We start from the raw sequence: 21982 nt of genomic DNA, 5'->3' as shown, positions 1-21982 counted from the left end.
ATTTTGCTAATCCAAATCATTGATTAATTACCGCCTACTGGTAAAACTCGTCCAATTAATTACATGCTAGAATACTACCATGCATACGACTTACATCATTATAATTTTGTCTCCGAGTGATTTAGATTGTGTGCATGATCTGCATATGAACTAGTTCATATGCAGATCATGCACACAATCGATATGCTGTCATATTACTTTGTAATAACCACTGTATCCACATGCTGCATACTCTGTGACAGTAAAATGCACCTGTGTCATAGATCTCAGATATTTGTCTTCATACGTGATTTTGGAAGAATTAAAAATACATATACATGTACACTACCTCATTCTTATAGTGTATTTTACATTTATCACAACAGAATGGGGTCTGTGGATTCCAAGGTTCTCTGTTGAAAATGCTTGGTTTAAAGGGAATTTTAGAAGTTTTAGTCAATAGCTATGAGTTGACTGCTAGAGAATATATTATGTGTTCATGTACTCCATATTCAAAAAGACATACCCGGTAGCTATATTGTTTGTTTTTGGAGACACACAATGTCATTTGCAGACCAATGGATCTTATATAGGGTGTTATCTGCAGTGGGGATTTGAAAAAGTAACAGATAGTCAATTTTATTGTTCCCCAGGTCATGAGTTAATTGCAGCAATAATTGTGAAAATCAATAATATTTTTCTTATATGAATGAGGTACTATGTGACATATAAGCTAAACAAATCAAATAATAAATGAATGTATTGTAATCCATATTCCCTGGCAGATAAATATTCTTTACATTTGAATTTTGTGTGTTGTATTTTGTTCAGTTTCTAATTCATGCGCCATATCATGTTTTCAAGGATCTTTAAAACTATCAGAATTCTGTCTCAATGATTGAGATCGACTGGACTAATCTTACGACAGTCCCTAATTGCACAGAGGATCAGAATTTTTTTTTTTAAATTTTGAATTAATGAAGTAGGCCTATTATCCCATATCATCACTAATTAAACTAAACTCATACTAGCAGAACACATTTGTTTGGATTTTTTCCTTATTATATTGTTATTGACTTAGGCTTATACACAGAAAGCATCATACATGCAGAGACCCGGCCGTCTTATAAAGAGTTGATATTAATCGCAACTATATTCGTGATTGATATTAATCACAACTATGTACATAAGAGGAGACTGCAAACTTTCAATTGATTGGATGACAATTGTGTATTTGACATTGGATCAATCGCAACTCTTTATAAGATGGGAACATATGGGTGCAGCTAGAGAGCTAGAATAAGGGGAGTGAGTGAGGAAGAGACAGAATTGGAGAAGAAAAATGTGGAGAATACATCATTAAAGACTTTCTTTATAATGGGGTTTGCTGCTTCATGGTTTCTATCTTTTTTATTCATTATTTTTGGGATGGCTGTTGTTGTAATTGCTTTGTTGTGGTTTCTCTCTCTCTCTCTCTCTCTCTCTCTCTCTCTCTCTCTCTCTCTCTCTCTCTCTCTCTCTCTCTCTTCTCTCTTTCTCTACTTCCTTAATTCTCTCTCTCACTTGTAAGTGCAGGTAGACAGAAAGGGACTTTGTGAACCCTTTATGAAATTAATTGGAGGTATGACGTAATGCATGTGTGCTGATTTATAACGACGAATACACATTTTAGCAAAAAGATATTGAATGCCTGCATAAAATATATAATGCACGGTGGGCAATGGTAAGCTAGCGGACGACGCCCCTGCCGCGCCGCCCGGCGGAGCGTAGCGTAATAAATTTGAGTCTTGAACTTTTCCAACGTGTGTATTTATTGAAGCTAATCCAAGCCGCGCCGGTTGGTAATTTAGTGAATCATCCCTCAAAAAGTCGTGCATTACTCGTCAAAATGGCGAAAAGAGGACACAAACGTTCCAGCTCAGAAGTCAGTGACCACTTTCGTCTCATAAATGAGCAAGAAGTTGAGGATATCACGCTTGCATTTTTCTACAAACCGCACACTTTGTTGCTGCTCTCCGTGGCTGTCATCGGGACATTTTACTTTGCATTCACGGGGTAGGTGTGGCGTGACCGTACCCTAGGTACAGCAGCGGGCTGGATAAGGGAGGTTGAATGAGTGCAGCTTCGGCGAGTAGCATGTGGCTGCTGACCGTAGCGTGGTACCAAGTAATATGCCTAGACTAGATCTAGATCTAGGCCTACTCTGAATTAAACGTGTGGGAAGGGGCAAACATATTGTTAAAAATATATTTCATAGTGTAGATCTACTTTGCTTTTGGTATTTGTTGGGAATTTGTATTCAATGTTATTTTGATTATAACATCTGCAGATTCTGATTGGCTAAGTCATGCAGTCAGTGGGATAATTTCCTAAGGCAAAGACAAAGCCAAAATTTTAAACAAAAATTGTGAACATTTGATAAAAGGAGTCAGGACTCTTCTTAGTCTTAGGAGTGATACTGATAGCAATCTTCTTACATTCCACATGTTCCTGACGATAATGTCTTGAGCTACCATGCAATTTAATTACAGCATTAAGTACAGTAGACCCTCTAGAGTCTAGATCTAAGAATGCTGAACTCTCACAGGAGGAGTTCGGTTCTGCCTGAAACGCTAATAGTAATGCAGTGTGCAGTGTAGCCTACACTGTGAGTGTATGGGGGCGCTGGTCCGAGATTGAGGATCGTCAGCATAAACAAGGATATCCTCCTAAACGGGGACAAATCGCGTCCTAAAAAATTAGGGTCTTTCACATTTTCAGGAGTGTTTCTTTTCTTCGGTGCTCTGTGTAGGTGTAGATGTAGATCTATTCTAGGGTTCCCGAGCCGCGCGCTGGCAATGCGAAAAACAGATTCAGTGTAATAAAAATACCCCCAGTTCACCGTCTACTTTTACAGGGTGTCCGTCTTCCAGAGGATTTATCGTTCATCATGTGAAAGTCTCTGTGCATAGTAAGTTCGAAATGCATCAAGGATCATAGCGGAATCTGTTTTTCGCATCGCCAACGCGCGGATTGAAAATGGGATTGTCCATGAAAATACTGACGATCCTTAATTTTAGGACACGGTCTGTCCACGTTTAGGAGGATATCCTAGTTTTTGGGAACAATCCTCATTCTCCGGACCAGGGCCCCTACTGGTGTACAAGAAAATAACTGTTTTCACGTTGCCAATTTGATACTTTGATACGATAATAGCGATTAGTTAAGTGTACTAAGGCGCACACAAGGAGTTCACTGAATATATCAACCTCCTGCCTTTTTAAGTATCCATAAGTAATTTTTCTGGGAAACCTTGATGGTATTCTCGTCGCTTTGTCACCTCAGAAGTTTGGTGCGTGTCGCATAGGGCTTATTTGTAGGGTGCGTAGCTTATGGACCTGCGTAGCTTGAGGACCCTTAGTCATACATTGTAATGTGATTCTAGTGCCATACAAGAGTAGACACTTCCTCTTCTTTTTGTCTTCTTTCCTTCTCCCTTTTCTCTTTTTCTTCTTCATCGTCCTTAGTTCTTCTTCTTCCTCTTTTCATTTCTTTTCTTATCTTCTTTTTTTTGTCTTCTCTTGTTCAGCTTCATAATCTTAATTTCTCCATCTTCCTCTTCTTCATCTTTTCTTTTCTTTTCTTTTCTATTTCATTTTTGTCTTCATTTCCTTCTTCCCCTCATCCCTTTCCCCCTTCTGCTTCCCTCTCCTCTCCTTCTTCCCTCTTTGTTCTCATCAAATGTTTTCATCAAATGTTTTCATGTCTTTGTTTTAATGACAGCACTTATGACGGAATTGAGCATAATATCTGGAGAGGTCTGAGTCACGCTTCATTCTACTTCCTCATTATCAGTGTTCTAGCATTCCCTAATGGTAAGTTGTTAATTATGATGCCGTCCAACACAAACTCATACATACAAAAATGTACTCGTACATTTACATGTAAGTGTAGAAAGATAGATAGTTAGATATTTATTCACCTTTCTTTTAAATCTTCACGAAGAGCATAACATTGGATCATTACACATTTACAATGCAAAACAAATTATGGCAATGATAACAACAAAGTGAACTAAAAGAAAGACAAGGAGACCCTGGTAAAAGCAGAGCTAAATTATGTAAATGTACATGTAGAGTATCATTTTCATGAATTGGATGTCAGTTCAGATTCTTGAAAGTGTAGTCGTTATATAATATTGACTGGCCTTGAGGAAGATACCAGGAAAAATTGCCTAAACTGAAATCAGATTGACCAATATGATTTTGGTAAGGGCAATATAGATCATTGTATCTCCCGAAAGATAAGCCAGCGAATATTATAATTATCACCTGTTCCTTTGTGAATCAGGAAAGAGTACTATACAGTTAATACCCTGCAACCACTCTGCATAATAGTCTGCTCAAACTTTGCAGCGATTCAGCTGCTTGGAAGGTCCCGGATGTTAAATGTAGCCTTTATGTAGTGGGCTCAATATTGACCACAATTTTTCGAATCAAAATAAATAGATGGCAAAACACGGAAGAGCAACATTTTCAGGTATTATTGTCCACTTAAAAGTTAAACAGCTATTCTGATACTGGGCAAAATATGTGATTAAGTACATTATGAAATTACCCCGTATAGTATCTGATTATGACCATTTTTCTAATATGTTCCTTTAATAATAATAATGTAGGCTATTTTTATGACCTTTCAGAAATAATACCACATGGCCTGCATAAAGAGAGGCATCGGCCCATAGTCCATCGGTCCATTGAATTGGGATCAATTTCCCCAACACGAGAGTCTGAGCGTATTTTTCATTTACTAAGTGCTTTCAAATATAAATGGTTTAACACTGCTTGAGGAAATTCCTTTACACCTGTATCTGTGATAGATATAATCTATAATTGTCTTGCTTTTGCAGGTCCTTTCACTCGGCCACATCCTGCAATATGGAGAGTTTGTTTTGGTAAGATATCTTGTAATGCCCTTTACGGTAATGGCCAGAGATACAGGAAATCTGGTGGGAACATGTTGGTATTTTAGATGTGAACTATTAAAGACATCTGTTTCAATGAAATCTATTATTTAAAAAACATTTACTTAAAGTTACTGAAGTTGAAGGGAATATACAAAAGTGAAGAAAAAAAACAACAGTACATTTCATGACCTGATATTTAAGTTCACCTCTTATTACCTAATTTCTCCACTTTTTAGGGGAGGAATATAGTTATTATGGAGTTGTTAGAATTTTACTTCTCATTAAGTATCCTCTACATGTACATGTACTTAATGGAATTTACACAAGTATCCATGTTCAATAATACAAAAATAAAGGAATTTATTAATGGGAGTCAAGAAGATTGTACAGTTTTTTTGTGACACTTTCTTTTTTTATACTTGGATACCTGCTTTGAAAGTCCAACACAATATTTATTAATTCCAGTTTGACGGAGAAACAAAAAGTCATCAACATGTAGCCTCTTAAAGTGTAGCTTAGCTGCAGGACTGCAAAATACCCAAGCCTGCATCAGTAAAATATATTTGCATGCAAGTTGTGACCATGTATTATTAGGGTTAAGATTAAAGGTATGGTTTATAGGATTTGAGTTACCTACACGTGTACTTGTGTGATGGGGTATTCTGCACCTTTTCCAAAAATGTATGACATTGATGATTCTGTCACCCCCCCCCAAAATTTTTCTTGCAGGTATTACTGTCATGTATCTCCTAGTGCTCATCTTCTTCCTCTTCCAAAGCTATCAGGATGTGATGAAAATCCTACGATGGATCTTCCCAGATCTTGAGGAATACGACCCAATAGAAAAGGTAGGTTTTACTTTTAATCATTATTATTAATGTTTTGGCTTCATACGCCCTGCCTGGGAGGGGGAAGGGGGGGGGGGGAGCAAACTTAATCACTGCTACCCCTGATTGTTGTTGTTGTTGTTGTTGAGATTAATGGCGTTTCCATCATCATTGGATGATTTTCGCCAGGCAATGCGAGAGGGTGTAGTTACTGCTCCTCTCTTAGTACTTTTGCTCTGTTGGATCGACGATAGCCTAGTGGCGTTGTGTTTCTCTGGGTCGCTTCGCTCGCTAGAATTTATGGACTCCAACAACGTGAGGGCCATCGACAAGAGGCTATGTATGATGTTATTCTGAGCCAAGCAGTGTGTTTAAACATGTGTTATGAATTAAGGCCCCATTTGCATCGTTGAGCAAGTACACGTGGAAGAAAAATTCCCCTCTAAAATATTGCTTCTGATACTTCCAAGTTCACCCAATTTTGTTCAAGAGCCAAGATATAAAAAAGTCTATTTTGCATGTACAGTGTGTCAAATGGCAAATTTATTGTGCCTCTCAAGCTTTTTTGGGGTATCCCCTGATGCAATATAGCATCTATTTCAGTCCCATAAAATTTCAGTATACTAGATGGTAAACTTAATAGTTAAACCTAATTAGATGCTTTCAATGTTTCATTTTTATTATCCCTTTATGTGGCATTGTATGGGGCACCCCCAAATTATCCCAGGCGTACATTAATAGTCAGAGGCTTAATTTGGACCTTGGCATTTGATAATGGGCAAGCAGAGCTGCCAACCATTCCGATTTTGCCGGAATTACTCTGTTTTTTCCCTCCAAATTACGGTATTACGTTTTTTCTTCATAAAATATGTTTGTTTTTTTAATTTTTAATTTTTAATTTTTTTTTTTTTACATACCACACGTCAAACAACTGCCCTAAAATGGTAATTTGAACACAAATTCAACGGAAAACTAAATTTACAACATAATTGAAAAGAAAAATATTCTCAAAAAGAATGAAATGCCAATAATACCAAAATAACCACCAAAACAAATTCCTGCTTGTATGGAAAAAACAGCATGATGAATGAACATTTCTGCATTGGAAGTGTGTCGCGTGTGGTTTTTAGTTTTGTTTTTATGAATTCCTTTTGTGTGCTTGAAATTCCTTTTTTTTTTGCCATCATGATTCCTTTTTTTGGTCACACAAGGTTGGCAGCTCTGGGCAAGTGTTTCACCTTGTAACTCTCTATGGTAATCTAGGTTTATGACCTAATACCTATAGATGTGTGCTACATAATTTATCTACAATTCCTTCCTACTGCCTGTATTGATCAAAAGGTCACAAAATGTCATAAACATCAAATTGTGCTAAACAGACAGATCACAAGTAAGCTGTAGACAAGAAGATACGATGCTCACATTCACTTTGGAGCAATATGCTTAATTGCAAGACTGGTACATTGTATCTGTAAAAAAAGCTATTGAACTAATGCTAGTGCATACATGCATAGGCTTTATAGTGTATTGTATTTCTGGTTGTGTGAAGTTCAGGTCTTCCCAGTGTCGGTATGCATTATGAAATTGATTTGCCATTCGCCCACAGTAATTGAATCGGGGAAGCAGAGTATTGATGATGATGGGAAGGTTTATACAAGTGTCTCACTTACAAAAATAGCCAAGGCCTTTGCCAATATGCCCCCTGTACTCTTGAAAAATTACCATTGTAAGTTTAACCATTTTGCGCCTCGAACACATTAGTCATATGGAGTTGGCATGTTGCAAATACTCTGTATTATTATTATTATTATTATCATTAAAAAGGGTGCCATACAGAGTCTCTGTCAGTAGGTTATATACATGAAATTGTTGTACCATGAAAAATGGACAAGAGAATTGTTTTTGCTTATAAAATATTGTCTCTACTGTATAAAGCGATGTTGTCTTTATGATTCGTCTGAGGTTGGATGTGATCTTGAAGTAGTAAGGGTATTGATTTTTTTCTTTTTGTATACTAGTATATTGTGCAATTGAAAACAATAGCCACCTGACTCCACATGCAATTGTGGACAGATGGTCATACTAGCAGTCCCTGTAGGAATATACCCAAATAGGCCAGTCAAATTGGTTCACTGCTGCACAGATGATGTTACAGTATGCACCACTAATCCACTGGAATTAACGCTGTATTAACCTCGCCTTTTTTACCACACATTTTTACCGCCGATAAACATAAAAAAGGCTTCGTTTCATTTACAACCGATGAATATTCCTGTTGGGCTGGCGCATGCTTTGATTGATATTACTGCTTGTAGATTGCAACTTTTGTTTATCATAAGACATCTTTGTTTCCTGGTGTGGTGAGACGTAAATTTGCATCTTACTTTTATTTTTTATTTTTAGCTCATCCACCCTGAAGGGCCCGATGAGCTTATGCCATGGCGTGGCGGCCGTCCGTCCACAGTTTTCAAAATGCTTCTTCTTTATTTTTCAACCGATTTTGATTCTGATTGTTTCATATGATAGGGCTAGGAGGGGGATTTAAAACTTCTACAAAGAATCATGAAATTTATTATCTATGCTTATTTATGCAAATTTATTCGAAATCACAAAAAATGCTTCTTCTCCTTTATTTCTCGACCGATTTTGATTTGGTTTGCTTTATCTGGTAGAGCTAACTTTGGTTCGCTAAACTTCTACACAGAATTTGAAATCATTCTCCATTAATTATTTATGGTAATTTATGCAAATTTATTCCAAATTTTGTTCTCCCTCATTTCTTGACCGATTTTGATTTGGTTTGCCTTATCTGGTAGAGCTAAATTTGGAACACTATACTTCTACACAGAATTTTGAGATTTTGCTCCATTGATTAATTATGGTAATTTATTCAAATTTATTCCAGAAATAACAAAAAATGCTCCTTCTCCTTCATTTCATTTTTAAAGTTTTGTGCAAAATATTGGGATGATTATTTGCAAATTTGATCCCTCACAGAAAGTGTGGATGAGCGCTACGTCATTGACGTTCTGGTTTATTGATAATATGAAAATTCTAACAACTATTTTATCACTATTTTCCTGGTATTATCAATATTATTAATACATTTCTCCAAACTTTTATTTGACTGTAAGATACACTATCACAAATTCTAAAGGCAACCAGTATTTTTTGTAAGGATGTTTTTTTGTCATAATGCGGTCGTGGGCTTACTTTTTGTCATAAAAGCCGGTAACATCAGTGATATTACATTATTTTCGCTTCTCTCTCACCAGCGATCTGTCTCTCTTTTCTTTCTTCTCAAGCGCTGGTAATATTCGCATTCATTTTCTTCATTAATTTCTTTCCTGCCGTTGGCTTACTTTGTTCATGAAAATGGTAACATCAGCGATGTTAATTTGCTTTCGCTCCTCTCTCTCCCACGATCTGTCTCTCTGTTTTTTTCTTAAGCACTGGTGATATTGGCGTTCATTGTTTTTATTCATTTCTATCTTTCTAAAAGCCAGTAACAAAGATTTAAATAGGCTTTTAATAATATTTTTTATATTTCTGCGGGCGAAAAAGGAGTGAGCGGTTTTTAAGCGGGTTATACAACGTTAATTACGATGATAAAAAACATGCATGTAATTTAAGGAATTCGTGTTTTGACTCATTTAATTTAATTTAATCACATTGCAAACTCATATTCTGTTCTTTCCCTTAATTCTTTCTCCGAACATGTATGCTCAACCCCTACAGGAATATGCAGCCAACTGTTCAGATGTTTCAATTGAGCGTGTATGGGGTCACTTTGACTGGTATTCCTTCAGTCATTTTGGAGGCTGGGTCGTCAAGGCTCTTCTGATGAGGAGCTATGTTCTCTGCTGGATTATTAGTGTCACTTGGGAGATCACAGAGGTGAGAGGTCATAAGCCCTGGGGGGTGTTTCATAAAGCTGTGTGTAAAGTTATGAATGACTTCACAAATGATTTGAATATGAAGAGCCAAATGGGATGCCTAAAGTGTTTCCTGACTTTTTAACAAAGTGTGACTATATTTTCCATAATCTCAATCAAATTGTAGCCAAAAATACACTTTGCACTAATAGTTGTTGTTAATAATGCTAAGGTAAATCTACACCTGCATATTTCAACTTTAGCTTATGCTATTAAAAGGATTTGAGAATCCCATTTAGCTCTTCACATTCAAGTCATGCGTAACTTTACGCACAGCTTTATGAAACACCCCCCGGTCATATCTACCAATTACCTATAAGCTATGTTACGGTTTTAATGCTACCAATAGTGACAGATATATATATATATATATATATATATATATATTTTGCTTCCTACTATGCACTCGGTCAAACTTCGCTGAGTGATGATGGGATATTTTGTACATTAAATTAAACTTTTCTTTTTTCTCTCTGTCTCTCCATTCACATTCAACCAAAATAATATGATTGGGGTTAAAGATTAAGCTAATTACTATTTATCAAACTAAATAATTATATCATGTCCATTGTTTGTATGCTTTAGACCTCCTTAACCTACGAATGTTAAAGATAAAGGTGGGTTCTGGTCATGCGATTGCATTCTGAAAAAAAGGTGGGGAATGGATCAGAAAAAAGTTGATCATGTAGATGTAAGTATTGGTGTGCACTGCAAGGTTCTGGAGTCATCAAAATCATAACAAATTTGGCCCAGTCTTGGTAAAGTAACAAGCACTGTACACAGAAAGATGTATATGGCACTACACAAATGGTGTCTGGGCTAGCTTACCTTGATTTCCTTATCTTTCTATGCTCATCACTCAGCCAGTATACATTTTATTCCAAAATTGTTTGGCACATGAGATTTATTTGTAATCTTGAATATTCAGTGTAAGTTTTGTTTGATTCTGTGAGAATTTGTTTTCCTTTTTTTAACCAGAACTCAAGTTTATCTTTAAGATAATTTCCATTATTTACATAAACTTAATAACTATCCCTTGTTTGCAAATTTCTATTCCCTCCCCCCCCCCCTCCTACCAGCTCTCTTTCATTCACATCCAGCCCAACTTTGCGGAATGTTGGTGGGACGCTATCATCTTGGACGTTCTAGTCTGTAATGGTCTTGGCATCTGGTTGGGGATGAAGCTGTGTAGGAGACTGGAGATGACAGAGTTCAGATGGGAAAGCATCAAGTAAGAAATCCAGGGACCCATTTCACAAAGCCATTTTTCAATGACAAATGACAAACATCAGTGACAAGTCTGCTGATAACCAATCAGAAGCAAGGATTTCAGTAGCTTATAACAGAAACTGTCATTTGTCACTAATGACAAGTTTTGTGAAACGGGCCCTTGATTGTGCAAACTGTTTCGGTTTCTATGGTTTCTGAGACCACTGTAGACCACTGTCCACCATAGCTGGGGGCCATCGGAGAGCAACACGAGAGATGATTCAATGTTGCATGTAATCAGATAAGTGAGCTAAAGCAGGTATATTCTAACTATTATTTAGAGTACTTGATGGCCCCCACAAGTGTTGTTCTTGTATAATGAAGCATCCTTGGTATGTACACATTTCAGGAATTTGGTTAGAATATACATTGTAAAGAGACACAATACTGTGAAAATGGACATGAAAGATTGTGTAAAAAATCTCTCGCATGTATTACTGTCAAGGATGCCAGCTTTCAGGCAATAGCCTGAATTCAGGCCCTGGCAAGTTATTTTCAGACCATAGTTTAGGCTTTTTTGTGTACAAACTAGCTCATTCTAGGTGATTTTCAGGCCCTCTGATCAGTTCTGACTGGCATCCCTGATTACTTATTCCAGCTGGGATCATTGATGTTTCATAGATTCTCAAAAGCGTTTTACTATACTACAAGTAAGTTTAGTACTGGTAACTACTTTTAAAAAGTATATTGGAACATTATGGAAATCATCAAAATTGGCATTGAGAAAGAATTTTGTCGATTTTTTTCTTCTTCCCTCATAGAAACATTCCATCCACCTCGGGGAAGATCAAGAGAGCTGTCCTTCAATTCACACCTGCAAGGTAAGCTGTATGGCTAGAGTGCCCAAGTCTCCATAGTGCCCAAGTTTGCTAGAGTGCCCAGGTCTGCATAGTGCGCAAGTCTGCATTGTGCCTTTGTCTGCGCATACATGTAACTTCAAAATTGTGATAAAATTAAAGATGCAATAAACACAGAAATTTTGTCTCTATTATAGCGATACATATTCATTCAAAATAAAGTTAAAATTATGACATGTTGTATTGGCTGGTGGTAAGAAATTGGTTGTAAGAAACAAAATGTTTGTTAAATTATATCAGATTTGTTTTTTTCTTAGAATTTAATAGAATTGATCAGGCAATGCCACTTTGAATGTCATCAGTATCTAAACCAGAATGATATGTTCATGTCTTACCTTCTTTAGATATTTTCCTAAATGTATTTTTTGTATGTGTAGTTTTATGAAACTGAGCTAGGAAGTAAAAGAAGAGTAGTTCAATGTGTCAAAGAGTTTATTGGGTATGCCTTTTTTTATGCCTCCGCCACCGAAGGTGGTGCCGGAGGCATCATGTTTTCGGGTTGTCCGTCCGTACGTCCGTCCCGTTTGACCGTTATCACAATATCTCAAGAACCATTTAAGATTTAAACTTAAGACTCAGGAATAGTATTTATCACCATAGGAAGACGATCTGATTAGATTTTGGAGTACGTAGGTCAAAGGTCACAGGTCACAGAGGTCAACTTATGAAATTCCTTGTATTGAGTTTGTTAGCGCGATATCTCAAGAACCATTTGAGATTTAAACTTCAAACTTAAGGATAGTATGTATCACCATAGGAAGACGATCTGATTTGATTTTGGAGCATGTATGTCAAAGGTCAAGGGTCACAGAGGTCAACTTATGAAATTCCATACATTGAGATTGTTATCATGATATCTCAAGAACCACTGGAGATTTAAACTTCAAACTTAGTGATAGTGTGTATCACTATAGGAAAACAATCTGATTACATTTTGGAGCACGTAGGTCAAAGGTCAAGGGTCATAGAGGTCAACTTATGAAATTCCATACATTGAGATTGTTATCATGATATCTCAAGAACCACTGGAGATGTAAAAACTTCAAACTTAAGGATAGTATGTATCACCATAGGAAGACGATCTGATTAGATTTTGGAGCACGTAGGTCAAAGGTCAAGGGTCACAGAGGTCAACTTATGAAATTCCATACATTGAGATTGTTATCATAATATCTCAAGAACCACTGGAGATTTAAACTTCAAACTTAATGATAGTGTGTATCACCATAGGAAGACAATCTGATTAGATTTTGGAGCACGTAGGTCAAAGGTCAAGGGTCACAGAGGTCAACTTATGAAATTCCATACATTGAGATCGTTATCGCGATATCTCAAGAACCACTGGAGAATTTTCACTTCAAACTTAATGATAGTATGTATCACCATATCATAATATCTCAAGAACCGCTGGAGATTTAAACTTCAAACTTAATGATAGTGTGTATCACCATAGGAAGACAATCTGATTAGATTTTGGAGCACGTAGGTCAAAGGTCAAGGGTCACAGAGGTCAACTTATGAAATTCCATACATTGAGATTGTTATCATGATATCTCAAGAACCACTGGAGATTTAAACTCCAAACTTGTTTAAATTGCTCTATGGCGGAGGCATCAAAATTCCATCTAGTTGTTATTTGGATGGCATGAGAGTATTAATGCAACTAATGCAATTTTTTTTTTTTTACATGTCTTTGGTAATGCTGGTAAGGGTGGGGAGAATTGAAAAAAGAGAGAAAGAAAGAGAGAGAGAGAGAGAGAGAATAAGAGAGAGAAAGAGAGAGAGAGAGAGAATATTGCAATTTGCCTCTTGATCATCTTCATCGTTTTAGCCCTTTCTAACAACACCCTATGAATTTCTAATCCTATTAATTGTGGTTTTGTTTATTAGTTGGACACCCATTCGCTGGTTTGAACCCCACTCTTCTTTAAAACGAGTACTATCTGTCTTCATCATTGTATGTGTTGCACAGGTAAGAAAAGACATATTTATTTTATATCATTTTACTTGAAAGAAGAAACATGGATATGAAAAAATACATTTCTGGAGATGGTGATTTAGAAGTCCTTTCCTCAAAGAGTATAGAGGCAATAAGTAAATTTTTTTTCTGACATAGTTGCAAACTTGTAGAGATTAACCCTTACTGTACTGGGCTATTTTGAGCACCCTCTGACTAGGGGGGGGGGGGGGGGGAGGGGCCCCCCCCCCTATGATCTCGGCCGTCGAATGTCCGATGAACACGAAAATTTGCATATTTGTTGATATTTACGTAAGGAACAAGATGGTATAATTAGTTTTTTCCTAATATGCAAATTTTTCTCGTTATAGCCTAATTAATTATGCAAAATGCTAATTTTATGCATTTTACAGAAAACTCTACATATTTGTCCGTAGACTTGTGAAGAATCTTGAAAATTTATTGAATAAATGTTTCCTTCATCTAAAATTCATGAGGTTTCATTATTTTTATGATATTTGAAAATGCATAGGTTAATTTGCATAAATTATGAATACGCAAATTACGCATTCATGAATATCAAATCTGGAACTATATTTAGGGAACTAGAATCATTACAAGAATTGTCAGACTCCACTTTTTGAATGTTGAAACTCATTATTCATATGAAACTTCTTTTCTAACACAATATAGTTATTTGATGTAATTAATAATGATAATTTATGCAAATTTGATGCGATTTTCAACTATTTATTTTCTTATGTATTTTATTGTTTTTTATTTCTTATTATATCTATTGTTTTATTTCTAATGTATTCTTTTGTTCTGGAATACATCAAGTTACTCTGAGAAACATATAAAAGCAATTCGATATCAATTCATATCTTCACATTTCTGCTTGTACGTGAATATATGCAATTATAGCACTTTTTTGATGACATGCGCATACTAATTGTTATGTAATACCTTACAGGTATATCCGATTTTGACGAAAATGGTATCAAAATGTGCGCAAGACTTGAGGAAAATAAGTCATGAAACGACAATTAAAAATTCCAAGCGGTTGCGGCGCGATCTCCGAAAATGTCGAGGGGGGGGCCTCCCAGGCCCCCCCCCCTAGTACAGTAAGGGTTAGTGATCAAAATTAAAGTCTAAATTATAACGTGAATATACTTATTCCTCTTAAGAAGTAAGAGTCACTATTCCCCCAAATGCGTGTAGAAACAAAACAAATAAATACAAAGTAAACATATATATGAAAATAAGTCATTACTTATTCTTTGTTTGTCAGGGAAATTGTTCTGGATATTGGATCAGGTACACTATATATACCTGTGAATAAATATCAAAGAATTTGTTCATGAAATGACTTAGATATTTCTGGACAGCTAGAGAAGCATGCATTCTTCATTCTTATGTTGCTTTCTATTAGATTTATGCCATGATAATTTGTAATTTGTGCATATATACAATGTAGTGTACCGACAAGGTTGATTTATCTTCTTTATTTATATCCACAGCTGGTCGAACTGAATACATTTTTCTTGAAGCACATTTATAAATTTCCTGCTGACCATTGGATTGGCATCATCAGGATATTCGTTGTTATCACATCCACTGCTCCAACAATAAGGTAAGAGGTCAAGTCAAGGCAAATAGGATACACCCACTCAAGAAGAAAAAAACATATAATAGGTCGAAGGTCGTGTCGTAAAAAAATAAATATATAAGAGGTCAAAGGTTGTGCCGTAAACAAAAAAACAGTTCATTGTTTTACATCACCTCTTGAAACAGTTGTGTAATATGTCAAAGTTCATGCCAATTGGATTTTGTAAATCTGTTGTCTGAACCATCAGGTAAAAGTTCAAAGATATTTTGCCATCAATATTGACTTGGGCCAATCTTAATTTGACTTGATGTTTGATCAGACAACAAGGATCTAGGAGTTTTGTTGTATAATACAAATGTTGCATGTCTACATTCATTTGTGATATGATCCAAGCTGTGTTTGTTTGTTTTATTTAATCGCCATGTCAAAAAATTGTTTAAAGATAATGAATTCAGTGGGTTACATCGAGATATAGACATACCAGGCAGTAGGAACAGTGCATAAACAAAAAAGTGTCTGAAGCGCAACGTCCCTAAGGTAACATTGCTGATATTTATTAGGTTGAGATAGAACATGGCTTACAATAATACATTCTGTTGTTACAAAAATAAAAACATTATACAAAATAAATGTTGAAATCAAAATCATGCCCATAAACATGTTTGAATACAAGCAAAACAAAGGAATACACATCATTACACAATACACACCTCTTCTTGACAAAAATAGCATCTATCATACACAGCCTGCCAGCTTCCTACGATAAACGCACTCAGCCTTGACTAGAGTGCCAATAGATCGCATCATGAACTCGTCTCCATGCATCATTCTGTATATTCTTTTAATGATGATGGTATTGGATATCAGTTTCAATCTAATGATGTGACTTACTATGATTTCCTCCGCAGGCAATATTATTCCTACGTCACTGATCCCTACTGTAAACGAATGGGCACACACTTGTGGGTGTTTCTGTAAGTATCAAAAGCATTCTATATTACAGTTTCAACTTCCCTATTGATTTTCTTGAAAGCAAAGCTTAATTCTGTCCTTTTGTCCCTGATTCAATCCACTATTTCTAGCCACTGCATAACTGCAGAGCTGAGGCATTAGTGTGTAGAATCATTTAGACCGTCTAGGAGGGTGCAATAAGGAGGGTTCATTGGACTTAAGATACCCTTCACCCTCTACCAACATAAGTTTAATTCAATTCAATTCAAATTGGCTTTATTTCTAAATCATTAACCCTATTTAGCCCGGGGGGGGGGGGGGGGGGGGGGGGGGGGGGGGGGGGGGGGGGGGGGCTAAATACATCGACATTTTTCGCGATAATTTTTTAACACAAGAAAATCTTGCACTGAAATTTTGTGACTTTTTTCTTTCGAGTCATTGCGCATCTTTTGAAAGAAATGTTTCGAAAATCGGACCTACCATTACAAAGTCACGTGTCCTTTTGTCTTTGCATGTCAGCCCGAAAATCGCTCATTTTTGTGATTTGTGTACAAAACATATGGAAATCTCATTTTTCAAATAAAGAGATAAAGCATTGGTTATTTGGTCTTGTTTATAGTTAAGGTGTTTATTTTGGGGTCAAAATAGTTGAATTATAGTTGGAAATGAAATAGAACAACAAAAACAATAAAATACATAAGTTAAAAAAAACAAAGAAAAACATAAGAAATTATCAAAACAATAGATAACATAAGGAATAACCCTTGTTTTTCAATTTGTTGCGTTGTATTATTATTCCAAATGGTCTAACAAATGTGTGTAGTGAGAAAGAATGCTTAAATATGAATAATGTCTGATTTATGGGCAAAAATGTGAATTGTATGACCTTACTTGCATAAATTACCATAAATATGCAAATGAGTGTATTTTTCAAAAAATTGAAATTACCATAGTATTCTATACACTTCACTTGACATGTATGCAAATTTTCGCGGCGATCGGGCGTTTCACGGCCGAGATCATAGGGGGGGGGGGGGCCTCAGAAGCCCCCCCCCCCCCTTGGGCTATGCAGTTTCAAAATAGCCCGGGCTAAATAGGGTTAAATATCATAATTATGTGCAAGATATATTTTATGTAAAAGAAAGATAATGATAAAGAAAAGGGAGCCAACAAAATCAAAGCTTGTAACGGGTGCAGCTTCCATAGACTACATTTAACTACCGGTATACCTAAAAATATATGATGTACAAAGAAATATACAATAAAACCACTGTCGATGAACAGAATGCTAGATAAAGTTTTAAAAGTTAATTCTGTACTCTAGCTATACTCTTTTTTTTTCTTCTTCAGAGGATTAGTACAATTTAAACATATGGTGAATAGTACATTATTTATATAATTTACTGTTTTAATAACTCTAAGAATGTGTTCCATGACTTAATCAAATATGCATTCTTTAACAATTTTATCTCTCTAGTCAATTAAAATGCTACCTTGTATTATAACAATTTCTGTATATTTCGTTCTTGTGCGTTTACAGGGCATTCAGTTTAATAGAGTTGATGGCATGCATCAAGCACGGGCAAGAGATGTTCTCTAAAACTCTCATTCAAAACATCCTGATGTGGTTAACTATTCAGGTAATTAATTGTAGATTAGAAGAAAACATCGTATTAAACATTTTGTTCTTGTTGTGTTGTTGTTGTAAAGAGATCCTGTTTGTATTGTAATTAAAAACCGAGTTACCCCATATTTACCAAGGCTTTAATCTGACTGCCATATCAAATGTTCAAAACATTAAAGAAATAAGGTCACGCACGCCAGCTATTCTCCACTCCTGACGACGGATAGTCAACCTGTTGAAATGTCGAGCCACTCATCCTCTCCAAGCGCTATATGTAGTTCTCCTTAGAACTATAAGCTAAGAAAGATAACAAACAGTCCTTTTCAGGACTACACACCCCCAAGAAAGATTACCGAGTCAGAGTCCTTTCCAGGACTCCTCGACCCTCTCTCTCTCTCTCACATGGTGCACCCGCAAGCCTACTGTATATTAAAGAAATATCTTGCTGTTTCCTACCCATGTACGTAATATGGTCTGAAAGAGGCAACTATACGTGCTTGATAATGGGCCAAAGCAAGTTGTGCAAAGAATTGAACTCTCAGCATCATTACCATGAAGCATTTTGGGTAACATGAACTTTAATAGTGGACCCTTATGAAAACATAGCACTCATACTAATCAGGGTGTTCAATCCCACAAATGGTAAATATTGAGATAACACAAATAAAATATAAACTAAATATGTCTTAAATTTTGCGCAAGTATAACACACTATATATTTCCAAAGGATTTGCTGGTAAGATGTCTTAAGACGAACAAAAGGCAGTATGAACACTCCAACCCTTATCATTCTACTTAAAACTCAGCAGTTGTAGCTGGGAATATAAGCGAATTTTAGCATTTACAGGAGAGAGTGTTTAGATATATCTGTAAGAATCGATCAAATACAATGTTGTGCAATAATGTTGTAGACACATCTTCATAACCCGGGAGAGAAAAAGAAAAAACCTACAAATTGACAATAAGGACAGTAATTTTGTTCTGCATTTTACATTTTCATGTCCATGTTCATAAATATTTTCTCCATACTGCTCTTTATCCATCAGCTTACGTTCGTCTTCATTTGCTTAATGGCTTTCTGGTGGTACTATCAAATACACAAGCCAGTGGTAAGTTTGATGACTACCGGTAGATATGTTTGTTGTGTAAAAAAGAATAATCTCAATGACAATATTTCTTACATTGCATGATTTGGTCTTCTAATGCTACAACCTACTATGTACACTATTTAGAAGCACCGGTACCCCATAGTATTCAAAGATTATTGTTATAGAAATCCAGGTTAAAGAAGAAAAAAAATCTTTCAGAATAAGCAGATTTAATTAATGCACTGACTTGTGGAGCACCAGGTGTCATCCTCGTCTTCCTGGAAATATACCACAAAGGGCTGTAGTCGAAGCATCAGTAAAACCTTGTTTGTATTACATGATTCTACTAATTTTATATATTTGTTACACAACCATTAAGGTTGCTTTGTACATAATAAAGTGGTTGACACTTAATGAATCATTGAATTATGTTATGCCATGTTTATCTGAGTACTGTCATGTTTTCATTGATACTGCCTTTGATTTATGAAGATGAACTTCTTAAATGCCTCTCTTGTCGATAAGAGTGTATATTCAATTTTGGTGAGATAACAGGTATTTTGTGTTTCATTTTCATTGTTTTCCATTAATTTCTTTTGTGATAAAGGAGTCACCGAAACCCTTAGCTCTACGTCGTCTCAGCCAGCAGTCCTCATCTGCACCGCCTACCCCTAGCAAAGTCACCAATGGTTACCATGGTGATAGCCCCACCCATCAATACATGACGAGGAGGCGTGTCCAGAGTGTGGAGAAGCTGGGGTCATGATTGGTCACTCGAGGGCCGTTGGAGATGACCCCTTTATAGATTCCATTACCATCGTGTATGTTTGCAATATGAGGACTTTTAAAAGAGAAGTTGTGGATTTGAATTCCATCCGTTTTATGGGCAGCCGATCGCATAAAAAAGAAATGAATTGCTGTACAGTACAGTACAGTCAAGTAAGTGCAGTCAAACCTGTCTATAGCAACTGCCCAAGGGAAACACCAAAAGTGATCTTCGTAGACAGGTGATCTTTGTAGACAGGTTCCTTAATACATGTTTCAACAAGAAACCATTTTCAAGGAAAACAAATAATGCTGTCTTGGAAGACAGGTGGTCTTTCTAGACAGATAGTCACCAAAGCAGGTTAGACTGTATGACTTGAATACAGTCAAACCTGTCTATCAATGCCACCACAGGGAAGCACAAAAAGTGGTCATTGTACACAGGTGGCCATTCTAGACTTGTTCTTTAACACACCTTTCCTTCTTCAAGGAGACAATATGGGTGACCATTATGGACAGGTAGGTGGTCTTAATAGAGAGTAGGGGTTACCATTGAAAATGAAATGATATAACACCTGCCTTAAGTGTGATGTGGGCGTAAAGATTTCCAAGACAACAAAAAAACACTGACAATTTTTTGTTCATTGTGCATCCACAAGACCATTTTCGTAGTGTAATCAAATTTAATGCACAAATCTTTTTTAAGTTCCATGTTACAAAATATTTAATTCACCTGTATTTCAATAGTCAGAATGAGATTTTCATACATTAATTGTTTTAGGTAGGACAAGCCACAAGGTTTGTCCTACCTAGCAACAATTAACGTATGAAAATCTCATTCTGACTATTGAAATACAATTATTCATAACAGGTGAAAGAAATAATTTGTAACAAGGCACTAAAGATTCATTTTAGAAGATTTAAACCGTGGATAAATTTAAACCTTCTTTGTGAATTTGGGCCAATAAATATGATCAATAATTCCCTATAAATTATTCAGTTTCTGAGATGCTCCCTCCACTGTAGATATTTCTTATGCTGCATGACAAAAACGGGTATTAGCATTGAAATGATACGTTTATTATGGTTCCTTCTTAGCATATTCATTATGTTATCGTAAAGTGAAAATACTGTATGATCATAAATATCGCTGGCTGCCTGCAAGATGGTCGTTACTACCATTCACAATAAGTAGCTCTTACAACTTTATTGCGGGCAGCTGACGATGTGTTCCAGAATAATGAATGTGTCAACCAATATTTGTGGACGTAAATGGAAGTACGATATTTCCTTCAAAGTAGTGGACTACTGCAAATAATATGTGTTCACATTACTGTCTAGTATGTGTTTAATATGTTCATGGCATTAGCTAAAAAAGAGAGCAGTGGACCAGGGCCCCGTTTCATAAAACTTGTTATCAATAACAAATGCTTAAATAAATTTCTATGACAAATTTGCTCTCAACCAATCAAATGCCATGATTTAAGTTATTGTAACTTGTTATTGATAGAAAGTTTTGTGAAACAGGGCCCAGTTCCTTGTGATCTGCTTAAGAAAACAATCAGCAGGTACACATTGCTAGGGGAGTATGTTAGTAGAAGAATGAGGTTGTATTTGTCTTTTTGAGAATACTTTTGCTACCTCATCATAGACCAGGCATTGAAGTAAACAGGTACCTCATTTGCGAGAAATCTCACTAGAAAATGTCACAGTGCTGTTGACGTAGTGTAATAAAAGAGGCTTTCGCGAGCTGATACCTATTTGAATTGCAAACTACTATGACTTTCATGGCAAGATACTTTCGTGAATCACCATATTTGCAGTGTCACGTCATTTGTGATTCCATTATTTTGTGAATCATCACCACTTGAGTGAGAACATTTCATGCATGTGAGAAACTTGTGGTTTTACAGCAAGTGAGAAAAGTTGGTAACCTTGATGGCAGAAGGCAATCCCTTAGGAATGGTGTAGCAAAAGGAGGTATGCGTGAGGGGGAGCACTCCTGGGGGTGTTTCACAGAGACTTAAGGTCGACTTTAAGTTGGACTATGGCAGGCCATTCATGCCACTGTTTGCTCTCACCACTTACTGGCATTGGTCTCTCAAGGGACAAAATTGTAATACCTCTTTTGATAATTCATTATTGAAGGAAAGATATTATGTAAATATATCATGAT

The 21982-nt window shown here is 36.2% G+C and overlaps 1 protein-coding gene across 2 annotated transcripts; it reads left to right on the top strand.

Annotated features, from left to right (window-relative positions):
- The first annotated feature begins 1710 nt into the window (after positions 1-1710).
- Positions 1711-20513, top strand: LOC590626 (phosphatidylserine synthase 1). Of its 2 annotated transcripts, none has more exons than XM_030974099.1 (13): positions 1711-2034; positions 3742-3833; positions 4868-4912; positions 5654-5772; positions 9490-9648; positions 10787-10917; positions 11717-11776; positions 13703-13784; positions 15290-15402; positions 16287-16352; positions 17870-17969; positions 19000-19062; positions 19649-20513. In XM_030974099.1, exons 1-13 carry the CDS (start codon positions 1868-1870, stop codon positions 19805-19807), a joined length of 1356 nt encoding a protein of 451 aa, XP_030829959.1. In that variant the 5' UTR covers positions 1711-1867; the 3' UTR covers positions 19808-20513. The 2 variants fall into 2 exon arrangements, with proteins under 2 accessions (XP_030829959.1, XP_795317.4); XM_790224.5 differs by having other exon boundaries at positions 1714-2034; positions 10766-10917.
- Positions 20514-21982: the final 1469 nt, after the last annotated feature.

This window comes from Strongylocentrotus purpuratus, unplaced genomic scaffold, assembly GCF_000002235.5.
Source record: "Strongylocentrotus purpuratus isolate Spur 01 unplaced genomic scaffold, Spur_5.0 spur5_scaffold_7, whole genome shotgun sequence".
Taxonomy (NCBI): Eukaryota; Metazoa; Echinodermata; class Echinoidea; order Camarodonta; family Strongylocentrotidae; genus Strongylocentrotus; species Strongylocentrotus purpuratus.
This window is presented reverse-complemented; position numbering and strand designations above follow the sequence as displayed.